Source organism: Phalacrocorax carbo, chromosome 15 (assembly GCF_963921805.1).
Source record: "Phalacrocorax carbo chromosome 15, bPhaCar2.1, whole genome shotgun sequence".
Taxonomy (NCBI): Eukaryota; Metazoa; Chordata; class Aves; order Suliformes; family Phalacrocoracidae; genus Phalacrocorax; species Phalacrocorax carbo.
Genome location: NC_087527.1, coordinates 4,813,610 through 4,831,799, shown reverse-complemented (window position 1 = coordinate 4,831,799; position 18,190 = coordinate 4,813,610). Strand labels below are relative to the sequence as shown.

The following is an 18,190-nucleotide window of genomic DNA, read 5'->3' as shown; positions in this document are numbered from 1 at the left end:
CCTACCCAGTGGCATGATGGAGAGGTATTTGCCCCTGAACTTGCTGGCGATCGTGATTTCCTGCCACAACGTCCACCCTCGCTTGGAGTAGACATGATGGGCAGCTGCCGGGGGGTGGTGGCTCACCTGGGGGAGAGGAGAAATGGCCCGTAAGGTCACAGCCATCAGCACTGGAGAGGCCTGGCGAGCGCTCAGCCATCACAGCGTGTCTCCTAGGAGAGGTGATAGCTCCACACCAGCTTTGGCCTTCAGGATGCTCCAATGTACTGACCTGAACCACCCAATCTTCTCCTCGGCATTGGGGTGACCTCCTGTGAGGTACCCAGCAGCAGGTGGAGGTGCACTGAGCTCCTGCCAGGATTTTCTAAGACTCATTAGCAAAGCATCAGCTGTAACAAAGTAACTTGAGTAACTATTGCTGTGAGATGACGCTGTACTGTGACCCCAGGACATGGCCCCACCCTCCAGAGATCCCGGCTGAGAAACAGGGACGTGCTGAAACCCAGCCCAGATCCCCTGTGTAACAGCACCTCTCCTACCAGCAGCAGATCCCACTGCTCTGCCTGGCAACTCCCAGGGGACACAGGTCCCCACGCTGTCCAAGGCACATGGGCCTGCCCAGCCAAGACTCCGGCTTTGCCCCTACAGACACCCAGGGCTGGAAAAGCAGATATGACACCCTCCATCCCCAGGGAAGACTTGTAAAAGGATGGTGCTCATGTTCTCCTGCACTGGAAAAGCTGTTGAAAAACAAGGTGGGAGCAGGACATCCCAGCCAGAGGGCTCTGCCCTCCAGGGGGTCTCACCCAGCTCACACACGGCGCTCTGACGCAGCCTACGCTGTCCATCACCAGAAGCTCGTCAACCCCCGGGTCCTGACAGCCGCGCCACCAAGTTCAGAGATTATTTGCACCGATGTAATTACAGGCTGAGCGCCCCAAGCTACTGGATTACAAACGTGAGCAGAGCAAAAACATCTCCATTAAATCCCACTGTCACCAGCAGGAGAAAATCCTATTTGGATAACTGGATTTCAGGCACAAGATTATCAACGCTTTGCTAAGCGCATCAGTGGGCTGAGCAGCACACGCAGCATCCAAGGAAAGTTCAGAGCAGTGGGAACAGCCTCCATCTCTCCACCCCACGCTGCCTGCACCAACTGCAGCACCAGGGCAAGAAGCACTGCCAATGCTGCACCAGTGGAAAGCCACGCTGTCGCCAAATGTGCCCTCTGAGATGGCTCCAGGAGGGAGATTGAGAGGCTCTGCTCACGGACCGAAGGCTCTAGAGTGCTGCAATGGAGCAGGTTTGCTCCGAGTTGCAACAAACCTAACTTTGGATGAATCTCGCATGCCATACCAGCGAGGGAGGCATGCAAGGACCAGGCAGGAGAGCTGCACCCAGGGCTTCAGCCTGGCTTGTGGCTCAGTTAACATGGGGGTGTCAGAAATACCAAATTTGGGTACAGATGTAGGAGAACTGTGACCAACCAGAAAAACGTAATTCAGGGCAGATTATTTATTTGGGTGGGACAGGGATGGAGAAAGGAGGGTGGTGAAAAGGAGCGTGAAGGAATAATAAAAGGGGTGGCAAGGTGTGAGAGTGATGTGGTTGGGGATGTCCAGTAGTACCTGGAGGGCAGCAATTGGCTTCATCACTGCAGCCCAAATGAGGGTAATAAATGCAACCTGTTGTTCTGAGCATACCCCGGGAGGATGAGGGGTGTCGCTGGCTAAGGGATGGATCGAGCATCCCAGTACGCAATCATCTGCTTCTTATAACACCAGGCTGAGCAGGATGACAGCCCAGGGAGACAGGGCACTATGGAGGTGCTGGAAAACAGAGACCCCCTAATTTCTCTCTGATGTGCATAAATCCAGCTGGGGAATTTGGCTGTGTGGCAGGATGGGGGAATCACTGCCGGGCAAGGGGAGGTGAAGGTGTGATGGTGTGATGAACCTGAGCTCTGCCATGTTCACAGCAAAGTGCCAGGGGATGCCTGGAGGGAAGCTGCCGCCTCTGATCTGCCTCCCAGGAGCAGGAAAGGTGCTGGGCAGAGCAGGAAGGGAAGGCACTTTCACAGCTGTAGCTCAGACACTCTGGCTGGCAGTGTCCTGGCTTGCTGCAGCCCAGGGCACGAGATCCCAAGGCTGGGACAGACCACATGGGCGTCACTGAGGACGATCAAAGCTGGCTGACATCGGACATGCAGCTTTGGATGGCATGAAGAGACAGCAGAGACACAAACCTTGGAGGTTATCTACTGAAGCACCTTTCCTTTTGTCACGGGCAGGGGGCTGCATTTCCAGGAGACCCCACAGAGACTGTTCAATGTCACTGCCCAGAGCAGCGCAGCCAGGAGAGATGGGATGTGACTGGGGATGCTGTCCTGCCCCAGGCCAGAGCTTTGCAAGAGTCTGCCAAGCTTGGGCACCCGTAACCATGGAGGGGTTTTGTCTGCCCCTACATGTCCCGCGAGGAGCTGATGGCAGTGTGGCACCTGCTACAGCAGCTGCTCCAAACCTAGGCACAAAGGGCCACGGCTTGGAGAAGACGACGATGACGGACAGAGACAAGCTAGACCACTTCAGGAGAACACAGGGATGCTGGTGCAAGCCTGAGCCTCCTTGCTGCATATTCCCAGCGCTCCCCATCTGCAAGTCTGACACTTGCTGTGAGCATCACACACCAAAGCACAGCATGCTGGGATTAGCAGCAAGACCCTTTTCCCATGCAACGCCTCCCCAAAAAGCCCACAGGGCTCAGGGGCACCGTCTGCTGAAAGGCTCTGCAGATCTTGGACCTGCATTGGCCTCTGCAGAGTGACAGAGGTTTGTGATTTTGTTTGATGCTTCTGAACACTGAAAGACATGATGGTCGCTCTGCCCCTGAGATGGCACAGCCACCCCCTGGAGAATACAGAGCTCCCACCAACATGATGTCCTACCTGCAGGGGGTGGTAATTGGCCCCATCCATCCCCAGGAATCCAGGATGGACTAGCCAAGTGTGCTAAATATTAAACAGTCAATTTTCTTCATAGGTTGCAACTCATTAAGCGCTCCAGATTTTTAATTAAGACCTGCCGTTTGACTGATGCGTGCCAGATGTACTCTCTGGTTAGAGTATGGGGCTGTCAGAGGTTCTTGGGTTGCCCCCAGGCTCTGAAACTAAAAATGTGCAGTCCAAGAAGAAAGAAACAAGACCGCAAGACACTCTCTGGCCCAAAGACACCCTGAAACAAGGAGGAACCGTACCAGAGTTCATGGGCATCACTTACATGGCTAGGAGGGGGCTCGGGCGAGGAGAGCTTCTCCCTTTCTGTTCAGGTGTTGAGATGTGACAGCAACCCCAGCTCCAGGCAGGCTGCCAGGAGACAAGCAGGGTGATGGACACCTTTCTCGTCCCCTTCTTCCCCACCTCCTGCTCTGCGACACTGGAACAGGCACACTGTCCTCCTGCTTCTGAAAAATGGCCTGGGCTGTGCCCACTGCTGCTTCTGCCAGTGCCAACGGGGATTTGCGGGCTGCCTCAGCCCGGAGGAAGGCTCACTGCGAGGAGATGCTGGGTCTCCTTCAGGGAAGGGCTGCTTGGGCTGGACACGAGCAGCAGGGCAGATACACAGAGCCCCTCCACAGACCCCGGCTCACCTGTTCACACAGGGAACGGAAGCCAAACTCCTCCAGCCGGTCAAGCTCGTAGGTTTCCCCCAGCAGCGGGTTGAATGGCTTTGCAGTGCGGTGGACAGTCGTCGAGTAGGAAGACACTGAAAACGCAGCGACGAAGCACATCTGCTCTGTGGAGCTCTCACACTTAACTGCTTTGTCCAGCAGCTCATGGTACTCCAGATCCTCCGTCAGCCTCTGCAGCATGGAGAGAGGCTCATTGAAGTTTACCTGAAGGGGGAGAAGTAAGGGTTAGCAAAGCAGGAGAGATGCCAAGTGCGGCACTTCACCCTTTGCCTTTTTCCCCCAGCACGGTGCCCTGCTACCCACAAGCATCCCACACATTTGGCTCTTCGAGCATGGTGTGATGCACCCCAAGAGTCAGGGTGGTTGGAAACTGCAGAACCGAAGCAGCAGGCCTGCAGGGCAGCTCACGGTGCGGGCTGGATGTGCTAAGGCACACTGCCGGCACGCTGCCTCTGCAGCATCACGCAAATAAATAAAGGCAAGAAACACGTGCCTCTGCTGTGCTCCCTGAACCGTACCATGAAAGCATGAAGGCTTTGAGGTTCCCAGCTGAGATGTACCAGGGAGGTGGCAGCCCCGCAAGCTAACCAGATATAGTCCCAGGTATCACCTTGATCCGGAGCACCAGTGACCCCCAAAATGAGCCTCAGCAATGAGACCGGCTCCCTCCTGCCTCCCAGCCAGCATCCATTGAGCAAGAGGCAATGCACGGCAGGGGTGTGCTGCTCCCTGGGCTGCCCTCCATCACCTCCTGGCAAAGCCATCCCCATGCCGGGCTGCAGTCCAGCTGCTCAGAAAACCTTGAAAAGCCCCATTTTGGGGTCTCCCTGCTCTTGGAACTGCAGCCCCACAACAGCACCCAAACTGTGTGTGAGAGCTACAGGCGGCGGCGGCGGCAATGCCCCACGGGGCAGAGACCCAAGGAGAAGCTCTGTCCTGCGAGAGCCTGAGTGGGTCGTATTTCCAGCCCCAAGTCATTGCTCTGACAATTAGAAAACTGCCATACATTGCCAGGTTGGACAGGCTGCAAACACCTCTGGGGAAAAAAAAGGTTGATTTTAGCAATACTGTTTTGTTCTGAAAAGAACTGAAATATAAAAGTAATTGAAAGGAAGAGGGAGATACTTTGTCTCAGAAGGTCTTCTGCCTCAAAACCATGTGAGATTCACTTATTTTCAGTTCAGAACAAAGAAATATATTTTAGAAGGAGCAGATGGTTGAAGGATGGCAGGACCACTTCTATAAGCCAAGTTACTTATTTCACACTAAAGAAAACAAACCCCAGATCATTCCACTCAGGAATTTAAGTAGCAGAGATCTTACAGCATCCAAGAAAGCAAGCTGTGTAGAAAGGGCAGCTTCACATCCACAAAAATGAGGAAATCACAGCCGGCTTGAAATAACTCTCAGGAGAGATGCAGGCAGCACAAGAACAAAACAGTAGCTGCATCCTCTCCACCGGCGCTGCTTGGGCAATGGCAAAGCAAAATCTTTCCATGGAGGAAGAAAGATGAACTCACCCGAAATACAAAATCCCTAAAGCTCTTTTCTTCCTTTTGAATGCTGCAGGTTGGTTTGTTCAGAGGAAAAATTAAGGAGCAGTTTTTCAGTCCATCACGTCACCCGGGAAGGGGATGGGGTCTCAGGAAATGCTCCTAATTTGCCAAGAATCGGGTGAAGCACATGCAAGGAGAAACTCCCGTCGCTCAGTGTGCACAACAGGCTCACCAACAGTTTGTACTATAATTAACCATGTTTCCAAACAGCCCTCCCCGAGCCGCCTGCTCCGCTTCCATCTCCTCCTCATTTGCTCTGTTTACTGCAATGTCAGCTTGAAAGCCCTCATTCGGCAGCTCTGCCTCAATTCACAGAGCTGCTGGCTTTTCCTGTGCTCCAAGCATGTGTACTATGGAGAGAGAATTTAAATGGCTGTTTAAAGGAGATTAAATTGCCCCTTGATGCCTTCCATGGGCTGCTTGCTCTTGGGGTGAATCTCCCAAAGAAATACTGCGTGTAGCTGAGCTTGCGGGGTGCAAAGCATCTCCCTGCCTCTGTATATGTATAGATATCCCAAGAGAGGTACTGACAGCAAGTGGTTGACGCCGGGCTCTGCTCCTTTACAACCCATACCTCTGTTGAACAGTTTACAGAGACAGCAGTGCTGGGAAACCAGATCCACTCACCCCAGGGAGGACAGGGAGTAATTACATCCTCTGAGCCAGCACTGGGGGCTGCTGTGCAAGCAGAACATATTGCTCTCAGGTTTGGACTCAGCTTTACCAGCTCCCAGAATGATTTGATTGATAGGGAAGGTATAAATTTCCTCTCTCCAGGCACCGGCAGCTGCTGCTATTTCATGCCCCGAGTATATTTCTGTACCCATCACGCCCTTATCTGATATTGATGCTGCTGCAGAAATGCTAACGGACGGCACCAGGCTGTACATCTTGGCTGGAAATAGCACAAGAAAGAGATAAACTCTCGCTCAGAGAGTGCCAAGCACTGCTTTAAGAAGAGACAAAACACAATCGATTCAGCATCCAAGCCCCTCTAACATGCTCCTTCCCCTTTACCCAGCAAAGGACGGACCCCAAATATGGCTCCAGGGCTATGGATCATATTTTTCTGGGCTACTTCCACTCCAGTCAGTGCCACAGGATCACAAAATGGCAGGGGTTGGAAGGGACCTCTGGAGCTCACCCCGTCCCACCCCCTGATGGAACAGGCACCCCCAGAGCAGGGGCACAGGGCCGCGTCCAGGCGGGGTGTGAATGTCTCCAGGGAAGGGACCCCACAGCCTCTCTGGGCAGCCTGTGCCCCTGCTCTGGCACCCTCCATGTAAAGAAGTTCTTCCTCATGTTCAGGTGGAACTTCCCGTGTTCCAACCTGTGCCCGTTGCCCCTTGTCCTGTCCTTGGGCGCCACTGAAAAGAGTCTGGCCCATCCTCCTGACACCCACTCTTTAGATATTTATTAGCATTGAGAAGATCCCCCCTCAGTCTTCTCTTCTCCAGGCTGAACAAATCCAGGTCTCTTAGCCTTTCCTCATAAGGGAGATGCTCCAGCCCCCCAGTAATCTTCATAGCTCTCTGCTGGACTCTCTCCATTAGTTCCTGTCTTTCTTGAACTGGGGAGCCCAGAACTGGGCACAGCACTCCAGACATGGCCTCACTAAGGTGAAGTAGAGGGGGAGGACAACCTCCCTTGACCCGCTGGCCACACTCCTTTGAATCCACCCCAGGACACCATTAGCCTTCTTGGCCACAAGGGCACATTGTTGGCTCACGGTCAGCTTGTTTTCCACCAGCACTCGCAGGTCTTTCTCAACAGAGCCACTTCCCAGCAGGTCAACCCCTAACCTGTACTGGTGCCTGGGGTTGTTCCTCCCCAGGTGCGGGACTTGCTTTTGCTGAACTTCATTAGGTTCCCCTGGGCCCAGCTCTCCAGCCTGTCCGGGTCTCACTGGACGGAAGCACAGCTTCTGGTGTATCAGCCGCTCCTCCCAGCTCAGTATCATCAGTGAACTTGCTGAGGGTGCACTCTGTCCCTTCGCCCAGGTCATTGAGGAATATGTTGAACAGGGCTGGCCCCAGCACAGACCCCTGGGGAACACCACTAGTGACAGGCCTCCAACCAGACTCTGTGCTGTTCATCACGACCCCCTAAGCTCTGCCGTTCAGCCAGTTCTCTGTCCACCTCACTGTCCGCTCATCCAACCCACACTTCCTGAGCTTACCTATGAGGATGTTATGGGAGACGGTGTCAAAAGCCTTGCGGAAGTCAAGGTGAACACCATACACTGCTCTCCCTTCATCTACCCAGCCAGTCACACCATCACAGAAGGCTATCAGGTTGGTCAGGCACGATCTCCCCTTGGTGAATCCAGATTGATGACTACTGATAACCTTTTCTTCTACGTGCCTGGAGATGACCTCTAGAATGAACTGTTCCATCACCTTTCCAGGGATGGAGGTGAGGCTGACTGACCTATAGTTTGCTGGGTCCTCCTTCTTGCTCTTTTTGAAGACTGGAGTGACAATAGATGCCGGTCACCCCCAGCTGTTTTACACCTTTCCCAGGCTTGCCAGGACTTCATGGGTTTGGGGGAAACAGATTCCTTATGATGGTGCCCGGTCCCACTCATGCCGCTCACTGGGCTCATGAAGACCTGCTACAGAACTGGCAGCCTGGAAAGGGCTGGTTTGCTCTGAAAAAAAGGGCTGCAGTTTTGGGGGAGCTTTGGCGTGAGCAGCATTTCGTCTGGGTATATGAGGCACAGGGTTATTTGTCTGCAAGAATTAAACGCACATCCCACTTACCCTCTGTGGCAGTCCACGCGAGGGGGCTTCCTCCGGACAGACCCCTGCCAGCAAACCCTCTTCCCTGACCATCCACAGGAAGCCTTTGCCCCAAGGAGCAAAGCCAGCAGCACCCAGCAGTGCTGTAAATTGTCCCCATGGCACCTCCTTCACTAAAAGGCTGCTCTTGCAAGTAAAACAAAGGCACCCTGGGTCCCTAGGGTGAAACACGGCCCTGCCATGCTGTCAGTGCAAGTGGGGCTGCTCTCTGAGTATCGTGGCCCCAGGACGCACACTAAGAAAAGCGTTATCAACGGAAAGGTCTCCTCTTCTTCTAGCCCCCGGGTGAAACACTTGAATCCTCAAGGATCCAAGGTGTCCTGGTTCTCTCCTTGCCTTGGCACTAGATTGGCAGAGGACACCTGGGCAATGTCCCCTCTGCTCCAGCTCACCCTGGCACTCATGTGAGCAAGCTGCCAGGGGCATGGGCACCCCAGGGTGCTCCACAGTCAGCACAGGAGAAGGGGTCAGTCCCAAAGACAGAGCTGACCCTATTCAGTTAGTACCTAATGTAATAGCCATGACATCAGAGCTATTTACCAAAAAGCAATTAGCACTCCAGCTCCGCGCTGCTGAGGACAACCTCTCCCTGCCTGGCTCGTTTAGCTTGCTGGCTGTGCTGGCTCTCTGGCAGCAGGTGGATTATTTCAAGGGACAAATGAATTGCAGGGAAAAATACAGGGCTTACTAGTCAGCAGAGCTGAGGGGCAAGGATGCATCAGTGCCGCATCACAGGGCTGGGGCGAATAGTGAGGTGGTTTCAAAGGGCTCTGCCGGTGCAGAAGCCAGTCTCCCAGGATGGGGTTGGCAGCTGGTGACATGGTCCTGTGCTACCACAGCACCTGGCAGGACCACCTAGAGCCATAACCCAAATCCTTGGTACAGCCAAGAACCACACCCAAACTAAACCCCCAACACTGGCATCACAGCAGCACCCTCTCCACCAGCCCTTGTCACCTGGAACAAGCTCACTTACAGGCATGGGGATCTTGGAGAGCTCTTTACCAATGCAGTTCTTCATGATGCTCCAGAGGTTAAGGCTGTAGTTGGGTTTGTCGGGGATGCGAGTCCGTCTCCTTTTCTTCGGCAGGAGATCTTTGCAAGTGGACTCATTGTAGCTGCTTTGATTTGAGCTTTCAAAGACCTGTGGAAGCAACAGAAGAAACCGGTCTAAGCTGGACTCACCCAGCATGACCCAAATGTTCCCAGGAGCAGAAACCGCAGCTCGGGAGACACTGCATGCGTTTCTCCTGGGGAGCATCACTGTAAGCCTATTCTCCAGGGCATGGATGAATTAACAGTGCGATTGCCCCCCAACAATTCCCTGTTTCCCTTAGGAGGGTGTTCAGGGTACTGCTGTTAAGGCCACTGACATCTGTCCCCCACCATGGCACACAAAGCAACCAACTCTACTCCATCCTGGATGCACAAGAAGGACCTGGATGGAGAGTCCCTCCAATAACCTCCTCCCCTCCTGCTCCTCTCCCCAGTTTCATCCCGCCAGGACCATCCCTCCCGCTTCACCCAGCCGCTCACACTGTCCTCCAGGTTCCAGTCCTCAGGGTGGCCCTCGCTGGCCCCACTCAGGTTACTGCCTGAACGCCTGTGGGGAAGAAAGCACCAAATGGAAAACACAAGCAAGAGCAGAGAAGAGGAAAGAAGAGCCCAGGTCAGTGCAGCACACCCACCATCACCTGGAGCGTCTCCCTGCACCACCCAAGGGTGCTCCCAGGAAGGCAACAGGGTGATGGAGGCCGCATGCAGGCACTGGTAGGGGATGCACAGCACGGGGCATCCCAGCCTGGGGGCTGAGAGCCTCTGCGTTTGCCAGCAAGCCCAGCGGCTTGACTGTGGTTCAGACCACAGATGCCTCCAGCCCAGACACCCAGGGCGGTATAAGAGCAGATTAAGGCACACGAAGGCAAGGTAGTCCCCACTTCTGCCCAACGCTCCAAGAGATCTCCCTCCAAGTCCCTGTCCAGGCGCTCCTTGAGCCCATATGAGCTGCTGGGGAAGAGGATGCAGCTTTACCGCAGCACGAGCTTGACGCCTGCTTCGCTATAGCTGGGGCCACCCTCAGCCTCTCTCGCTCCAGCAATACAAGAGTGGACAGGCGCAGTACAGAGCCCTGGGCAGAGGCAGCCCGTTTGCTCAGCGGTGTGCATGCAGAATAACCCTCCATGGGAGAGAATACTGCTCTCAAGTCCAAGCACAACACCAGGCAAACTGCCTCACCCCTACTCTTCCCACACGTGCAGCAGGTTTCACCACACTGCACCATGCAACACATGGCCCTGGGGCAGGGACTCGTACCTGTGGTGCCTGGGGTCTGCGCTTACAGTGATAAAAGCTGGTGCATCCTCCATGGCATCAAAATACTCCGTCTCTTCATCTTCATCACTGGCCTCTCCTTTGGCAGACTGCACGCTCCCTGTTGGCGCAAAGGGTTTGAGATACTCAGGTGTTGCCAGTCCCCTTCTGAACCCATCAAGCGCAAGTCTGTCCCCAGAGCCCACCCTCCTCTCGCCGTGTCCCCTCCAACGCTGGTTCCCTTTACAGCTTGTCCCACTCCTCTCCATCCCACTCCACAACAAGAGGATGCCATACCGATTTCCAGCTCATAAAAGCAAGGATGCGCTCTGGCAGTGCATGTCTGGCTCCCCAGCCTGAGGCCGCAAAGCTTCCCTGCCATGCTTGGGAGCACCTCCAGAGATGCCACCAGGCTGCCTGAGCCAGACACAGACGACTCACATGCCCAACCATGTCTAACATGGCTGCCACTCCAGCACCACCCCGTCTGCTGGGAAATCTGGTTTGGATTAAAATGGGGAAAAAAAAAGTCACGTGCTTCAGGTGATGCTCAGAGAGACTTCCCAGCTGTCAGGTTTTCCAGCCCTGCACTTCTCCTCCCTGCTGGAGTGGGAGCAATCGCTACAAAGCCGGGAACAGGCATTCATTGAGGTGACTTTTGAGTCCTGGTGCAGCTTCCCTGTTCCTGCCCTTGCTGCGCTGCTCCCCAAGCACCGCTCTGCCACAAAACCACCACTCGAGCAGCCGCGCTGAGGAGTCAGGCAGCCACGACGGTGCAGGGCACAGGACAGAGCTGACCACCTCTCTCAAGGCCTCTGGGTGGTACTGCTGCTCTGGCAAGGTGGGGTGCCACAGGTGTCCAACACAGCGCTGCCGAGGCCACGTGGAGGGAGCAGAACAGCCGCCCCGACTCCAGCCACCTCGCCGCAGCGGCCTGTCCGACTCAGCAGTTGGCTCGGCTTCCTGGCAGGGTTTGGCAACCTCCTTCCCTGCATCATTCCCACATCCCTCCAAAGGAGCAGAGTCACCCTTTGCAGTGGGCTTGGGCCAGATTTGTGCCTACAGCGATTTCCCCCTGCTCTCCCCAGCTGCGCCACAGAATCACAGAATCACTGAGGTTAGAAAAGATCCTTAAAATCAGAGTCCAACCATTAATCTAGCACTGCCACGTCCACCACTAAACCATGTCCCAAGCACCACGTCTACATGTCTTCTAAATACCTCCAGCGATGGTGACTCAACCACTTCCCAGGGCAGCCTGTTCCAGTGCTTGACAACCTCTTCAGTGAAGAAATTTTTCCTAATATCCAATCTAAACCTCTCCTGGCACAAGTTGAGGCTGCTTCCTTGAGGCCATACAAAAACGAGGGCAGCGCCTGGCACTGTCATCACCCCCCAAACAGCCACTATTATCTCCCTTGAGTCTATATATCCTTAAAAATAAGACAAGGCATTAGTTGCAGTTTTTGGCTACCAGACTGTAACTAATGCCTCCCACAGGGAAGGAGATTCAGCACAAATATGCAAAGCTGTTAGATTTTATTGCCCTGTAACTCTCGTGACCAGCAAATGAGCCCCAGCTGTGCCACTGCCATTCTGCACAGCTGGGAACTCAGCAGCGCCAGGGGACCCTGGGCTTCCTCCGAGCACCGCGGCTGCCCTCCAGCAGCCAGAGATGTGCCCGCTGGTGAGGGTTAAAGCTATTGAAATATTCTGAAACAGCACGAGCAAGCTAGAGACACAGCCCTCTTCTGCACCAGTATCTTGGGGACATCCAAGTTCCCAAACAAGGAGCAGCAGGACAGTTAGGGACAATTATGGCATAATAGGATCCATTAAAAAAAAAATTAAAAAATCATGGGCATAGAGGGCGTTGCTTTGTACATCCTTCCCATCCCTGCTGACTTGCTGGGAGCAATCAGGCAGAAAGCCCCCATCCACCCAGGGCTTTCCAGACTGCTCTACCCCTGTAACAGCACCCAGCCCCGTCCCCGTGGCCTGGGCTGCCAGCGCTCACCCTTGGCAGTGCTGGTGATGCCGGTGCTGCTGGAGGACAGGCCGGGGGCTCCACGGCAGGCTCGCTCCAAGCTGTTGTGCTGCTTGGCTAACTGCTCGATGGTCTCCTCCAAACGGATCCTCTGCTCCCGCTCATACTGCAGCACCCGCTGCCATTTTCGGCTGTGAGTTTCGGCTAAGTCCAGGAAATCGCGGCAAGCCTGGAGGGGAGGAAGGGACACATCAGCACCTGGCACAGCCCTCGCAGCCCAGGAGCTTGTCACAGAGCCAGTGCTGGCACACAGTGACTTCAGAGCTGACCCCCAACCACTCCCCTCCTCCTGTCCCAGGACCGCAGAGCTTTGCACAATGCCCTGTATCCACAGGGCTAAAATCAGTTCAGGTCTGACCAACCAAATCTGAATCACCTCCAAGGAGACAGCTGCAACACGGACAACTGCTCTGAGTCTACGAAGCCTTCGTGATGCCCCATCTCCCGCAGCAGCCCAGCTCGCCATGCCCCAGCCCTGCAGCCTGTTCCTGTCCCCAGCCCCATCGCTGGTCCCTAAGAGCCAGGCTGGGGTCACAGAAACCTCGGCCAATCCCAGCCCTTTGCAGACGCCCCGAGATCTTGAGCAGCCACCTCCATCCCTATCCTGCAGATGAGGAGAGATCTGGACAGGACAATGGTCCCCAGGGTGACAGCCACAGACAGAAGACGATGCTCAAGCTGGGAGCCAGCAAGCCCTTTGCTCCCAGGAGGTGGAGGGGAAGGATGCCCAGCTCCTCCCCAGAGCCGCACAGTCCAGCAGACAGCACAGGGCCTGGCCTGGCCCCCATGACACATTCACCATGGCCAAAGGCCCTTTCCTCTCCACAACGGGCCCCTGGGACCCAACCAGCCATGGGGACACATGCAGACGCACTGGGCACGAGAGGAGGGCTCATGGGGTGCACTAAGCAATGCCTTGCAGGACGCACAGCATCCCTGTCCCATGCCAACAGGCAGAAGACAGCTGGGACACCGCGATCTAGGCTGATAGGAGAACCCCTCGGTGGCATTAACCAACGCCACACCCCCCCAAGCCCTGCTCAGCATCACCACGATTGCAGGCATTGCCCACCCCTGGGTGCACCAGATGCCCAGTGGGAGATTTCTGGGTGCAGGGCATTCACCTGGGGACAGGACACTGCCAGCTCCTGCAAGCTGCCTTTCTATTGTCCCCCAAGAGAGAGCCAACCCTCAGAGCTCTATTTTTAGGTTATTTTTCATATTAGACTGAAATACCAAGCCCCCTTGGCCTCACTATTTCCTTTGCAAACGATCTCACATGAAACTGAGCACAGAGGCAGGGCTGCACCTCCTCCTCCCACCCCTAAATCTCTGGAAGTTGGGACACACTAAACTTCTTCTTATGCTCAGAAGCATGAAAATATTATTTTTATGGAAATTCTAGAGGAGTTTGGAGGCAGGCTGGCAACTTGCAGGCAGATAAACTGCTTGTGCTTCAGCCAGCACCAACTAATCACCATACCAAGGGACGTCCTCTTTAGATAAATGCTGGCTTGAAAAACTCAAAACGATTCAGAAGGACTAAACCCAGAGAATTCTGAATGTCTAACAGACTTCTAACCATCCCCAGGACTTGGCTATTGTCTACTTGGATTTCACATGTAATTTATTCAGCTCTTAACAGGTTACTCTAAATTTGGGCTGTAGGCGGCACATGAATATCAAGGTATCTCCTGGTCAAAACAGGTTCAGGGCTTCAGCTTCCATGACCTGGCCTGATTTTACTAGGATTTGTCCAAAAAAAGCTTTGACTCATCCGTTCTTCATCAAACCTCTCCTTTGGATAGGAGCAGGATTTGAGTCTCATTCAGTGAAAGAAGTGTTTCCTTTAATAACATCAGAAATGAATCACCAGGAAAGTGACACAAAGCATCAGGTTTTCATATTTTAGGTGAAGAAGCATGAAACAGAGGGAACAAATATCCCAGGATAATACAGAAAAATGCAGGTGGTGGGTGCGTGTGCTTCCAGTGACAACCTGAACACTACCACGTCCCCTGGGAGCTCACAACCATCCCCAGCCTCACCTCGAGGAGCCCCCAGGTCGTGGGAAGAGGCAGGAACCAAACTCAGATCAGATAAATGAAGGACGAACATGAGTTTGCACCTGTCCTTTGGAAAAAAAGATCAGTGTAACCCGCCATGTTTAAAAAGATGTTTTGCTTTGTATTCACCTCTGCTCTCTCCTGCTTCCTAATACCTGCGGCATGGAAGGACCTGACCCTATGTTTGCGTTATCTCCATCCCCTATTGCTCCCACCTGCTCTCGCTGTGCACAGCTCTGTCCGCAGGCAGGTTTCTGTGGGATCAGTCCCAGCAGCAAACTGGCCAGGGTGAATTTAAACCCATAGACTAGACTCTTGCAAACCTGCTATTTTATTCCAGTGCAGACGGGTATATGCAAGTGTCCCAAGGGTGAGCTCCAACATACATCAGTCTTCAGCATCATTAAGGCTCTCTAATGAGATGCAGTCACATGCAGTTTTGCTAGGCAGAAATAATCCAGCCAAAAATGTTTGCAAGCTCTGAACACAGGTTTCTCCCACAGCGTCAGTTTTTCAGCCTCTCTATTTCCATTTGTAGCCATCACCAAGTCTAGGAAGCAACTCAGTCGTGCTGTCACACCAATGGAGATAACCACCTGCCTGAGCTCAATAAACATTCCCCTATGAGCACTACATTGCAAAGGCATTAAGGCTGTACCATTAGCCAAGGGAGTGGGTGGAGACCCCCGGGAAATGAGAAGAGCAGAGCCCTCTGCATGTCCTCAGTGCCACGATGGACAACATGGCTCCGACAAGCTTGGAGAACACGGCAGGTCCCCCTGCTTTGCCATTTCCGCGATTACAGGCAGGGAGACATCAGGGTCCTGTCCCCCCAGATTCCTAACTGTGCTCCTATCCGACACCCCCAGCCCAATGTGGACCACCCAGCTCCTCCTCACGTGAGCCACAGACCCCACGGGGCTGCGCGGATGAGCATAGGGAGAGGTGAGAGGAGACCACCGATTTTCAGGGTGCTTCGCACCGCATTTCCACCTCGTTCTCCGGATGCAACTCAGCTCCCCTCTCCACACCAAAAAGTCCCGTTGGCAGCCACCCATGGTCACAAAGCCCACAGGCAGACCCTGCCCTGATGCCTTCATACCCAGCTTCAAGCTGAAGCTTCCTGCCAGTTAAAACTAACCCATGCCCTGAGCTGGCACACTGGCTTCTTTTATTACGCTGATGCATTGCGATAAGAGGATGAAACCACAAGGGCAAGTAATGAGACCTTCCCAGCCCAGCAAAGCTCATTATCTGCTCCGAAGGTCCCTCTCCGCAGGCAGCCCGCACAGAAATACCCATTTTGGCACAGCTTGCTGGCACCAAGGATAGAAATTGCCAGCTGTCCCCAGCTCAGGGGGTTGAGCATCTTAAAACGATGCGGTAGGAGATCACCTGTAACTATCCTGCTGGAATTAAATGTGGTTTTTAAAGTATAATGGTAAATTAGAGGAAAAGGAGATAATCACAGAGGAGCCATGTGAAGGCAGCCCTCCAGCACATCACCAGGGAGCTGGGAGCCGCAGGAGGCAGAGGAGAAATAGCTCAATCAGTCAACAGAAATCAGTGTCCTAAATAAAACTCACAGCAGATAAAACCTCAGGTCCTCCTATCCCAAGGCTGCCAAGCTTCATGGAGGATCTGCTGTATCCCAAAGGGAAATCTGCACCGAGAAGCTTCATTTACAGCCATATTAAAAAAAAATAAAATGAAAATCCACACAATGGAGAAGTGGCTGTCGGCATTGCAGGCTTTCTCTACTGAGTGTGGGGAAGTTTCGGGAAGATGACCAGGATGGTCTTTGCACTGACCCAGACCCTGCCAGGGGCAGTGGTGCCTCCACACAGCAGGTCCGGATAATGCTTATTCCTGCCAGCACCCCACAACTTGTGTCTGTGTGGATTTAGGGGCCAGTTAGAGTATGCACAGGGTTTATTCACTATTTTCAAAACGCTGTCAGGCCCGCGCTCTGATCCAAACCACCACGCTCGCGAAGCATCCAGATCAACCCTGGCAAGTGTCACATTTGTTCAGTGGAAGAGCAGCAATGCTGAGGGTGATTAACAGGAGAATGTCCTGCAAGAAAGATCCCCCAAGCCCAGCTCCCCAGCTGCCAGCAACAGCCAAGCAAATTAAAGTTATTGATTTGATTTTATACCTTCTACAGCCAGACAGTGCAGAGTTTCAAAGGGATGCTCTCTGGACAAGCGAGAGTGGCACCAAACAGGGCTCAGGGTATATTTTTCCACCACCTTCCCTATCAACAGAGCTCATTCCTGAGCCAAAAATGCACCCCACACCGCCAGTACAGAGCAGGGGCAGCACCACAGCACCAGGCCACAAGCTCCCCAGGGCTGCAGGAAGCCAGCGGTCAATATCAAGGGGAAATGAATACCAGCCCTTATCTCAGGCTTGGCTGTCTGGCTTTTTTCAACCCCCATGGTTGCTTGCATCATCCACCAGGAGCCAGGTCTCAGCCCAAGATGTCTCAGCCACATCTCATCTCCATCCCCTTTGGCAGCTTAAACAAAACCCCGCTCAGCCGAGGCTGTTTTGGCCACCCCCACCATTGCCAACAACAAACCAAGACCTGCAGCCATTGCATTACAGCATTTGCTTGCACAGCCCTGGCTCAAGTGAGGAGCCACACTGACCTTTCCCCAGGACAAAGAAACATCAAACACGGCTGCAATCCAACATCCTCTGAGGCCACGTCCTCCCCAGCTGTCAGCAGCAATAATTAAAACACCACCAGCTGCTGCCTTCCACCGAAGGACGTGACGCGACTTACTTCTGGTGGGAGCTGCAAAAGCCCAGAGCTGCACCTTCCCCTTTGGCACACCTTCCTCCTCCAGCAAAACCCCTTGCAGCACGCTGTCCCCGTGCCTGAGATGCAGGAAGCAGCCCATGGATGCTCCGCACTGGAGCTGGCACGCCAGCACGGCACTGCTGCTCAGTGCCAGGTAACACACAGGCGAGGCCGGCTCACCACTCCCAGGGGAAACAAATCCAGAAGCAAACCGTTCAGCGAGGCCCCTCCGGGCCCAGCCAGGTTCCCTGCTCCAGGCTGCAATGGCTTCGCCACCGCTCTCGGTGACACCCATCACTCAGATGCTTTTTCCAGCTGGCTGAGCAGCACCAGCTCCCAGGGCTGTTTGGTGCCACTGTGGAGCAAGAAAATGGTCCTGGAGGAGAGGGGAGTGCAGGCAAGCAGGAGACAGGGTTGGAAAGGGGGATGTCCTGCCAGGCATGCATTTGGGGGGATGACGGTGAGATCCTGAGCAGCGAGTGGTCATGTGGGGAAGGGAGGAAGGAAGAGCAACATACACTGAGCACAACAGCCAGAGCAGGAGGCAGCACAATGATGGGGTGCTCTCTGCATGCCTTCCCCCACACAGAGCCACAGCAGAAGGTGGGACAGGCGGCAGGAGAAACCCCAGAGCCGCTGCTTCAATGCCCAGGTCCTCCCCCAAAAGCCACGCCAGCGCAGGATTTGCAGGCCCGCAGGTGATACCAGCGTGCTCCCAGCAGCACACGAAATACCTGCTTTAGGATTTCCCGAAGCCGGTCAGGCTCTGCGGTCCCAGTGCCCAGCACCCTGCTCTCTGATTGCTGCTCTGCAAATGGGTGAAAGAAGTCAGGCCATCATCCATTGCTGCTTGCACCCAAATGGCAGCACCCAGCTTGCACTAGCCACAGGCTGGGGGGTAGCTGGGGATC

At 54.2% G+C, this 18,190-nt stretch overlaps 2 protein-coding genes across 4 annotated transcripts in view; both read right to left on the bottom strand.

The window, feature by feature from the left end:
* The window catches only part of SLC35E4 (solute carrier family 35 member E4), a 221,380-nt gene that overhangs the window by 58,385 nt on the left and 144,805 nt on the right, over window positions 1-18,190 (bottom strand). The window lies entirely within an intron of this gene.
* Window positions 1-18,190, bottom strand: part of OSBP2 (oxysterol binding protein 2) — a 129,852-nt gene that overhangs the window by 6,461 nt on the left and 105,201 nt on the right. For all 3 annotated transcript variants that reach the window (XM_064465834.1, XM_064465833.1, XM_064465835.1), the window contains 6 exons: window positions 12,375-12,573; window positions 10,361-10,478; window positions 9,584-9,650; window positions 9,024-9,191; window positions 3,649-3,894; window positions 6-126 (listed from right to left, as the gene is read on the bottom strand). In XM_064465834.1, coding sequence (XP_064321904.1) covers window positions 6-126; window positions 3,649-3,894; window positions 9,024-9,191; window positions 9,584-9,650; window positions 10,361-10,478; window positions 12,375-12,573 — 919 coding nt within the window. The remainder of the gene's footprint in view (window positions 1-5; window positions 127-3,648; window positions 3,895-9,023; window positions 9,192-9,583; window positions 9,651-10,360; window positions 10,479-12,374; window positions 12,574-18,190) is intronic.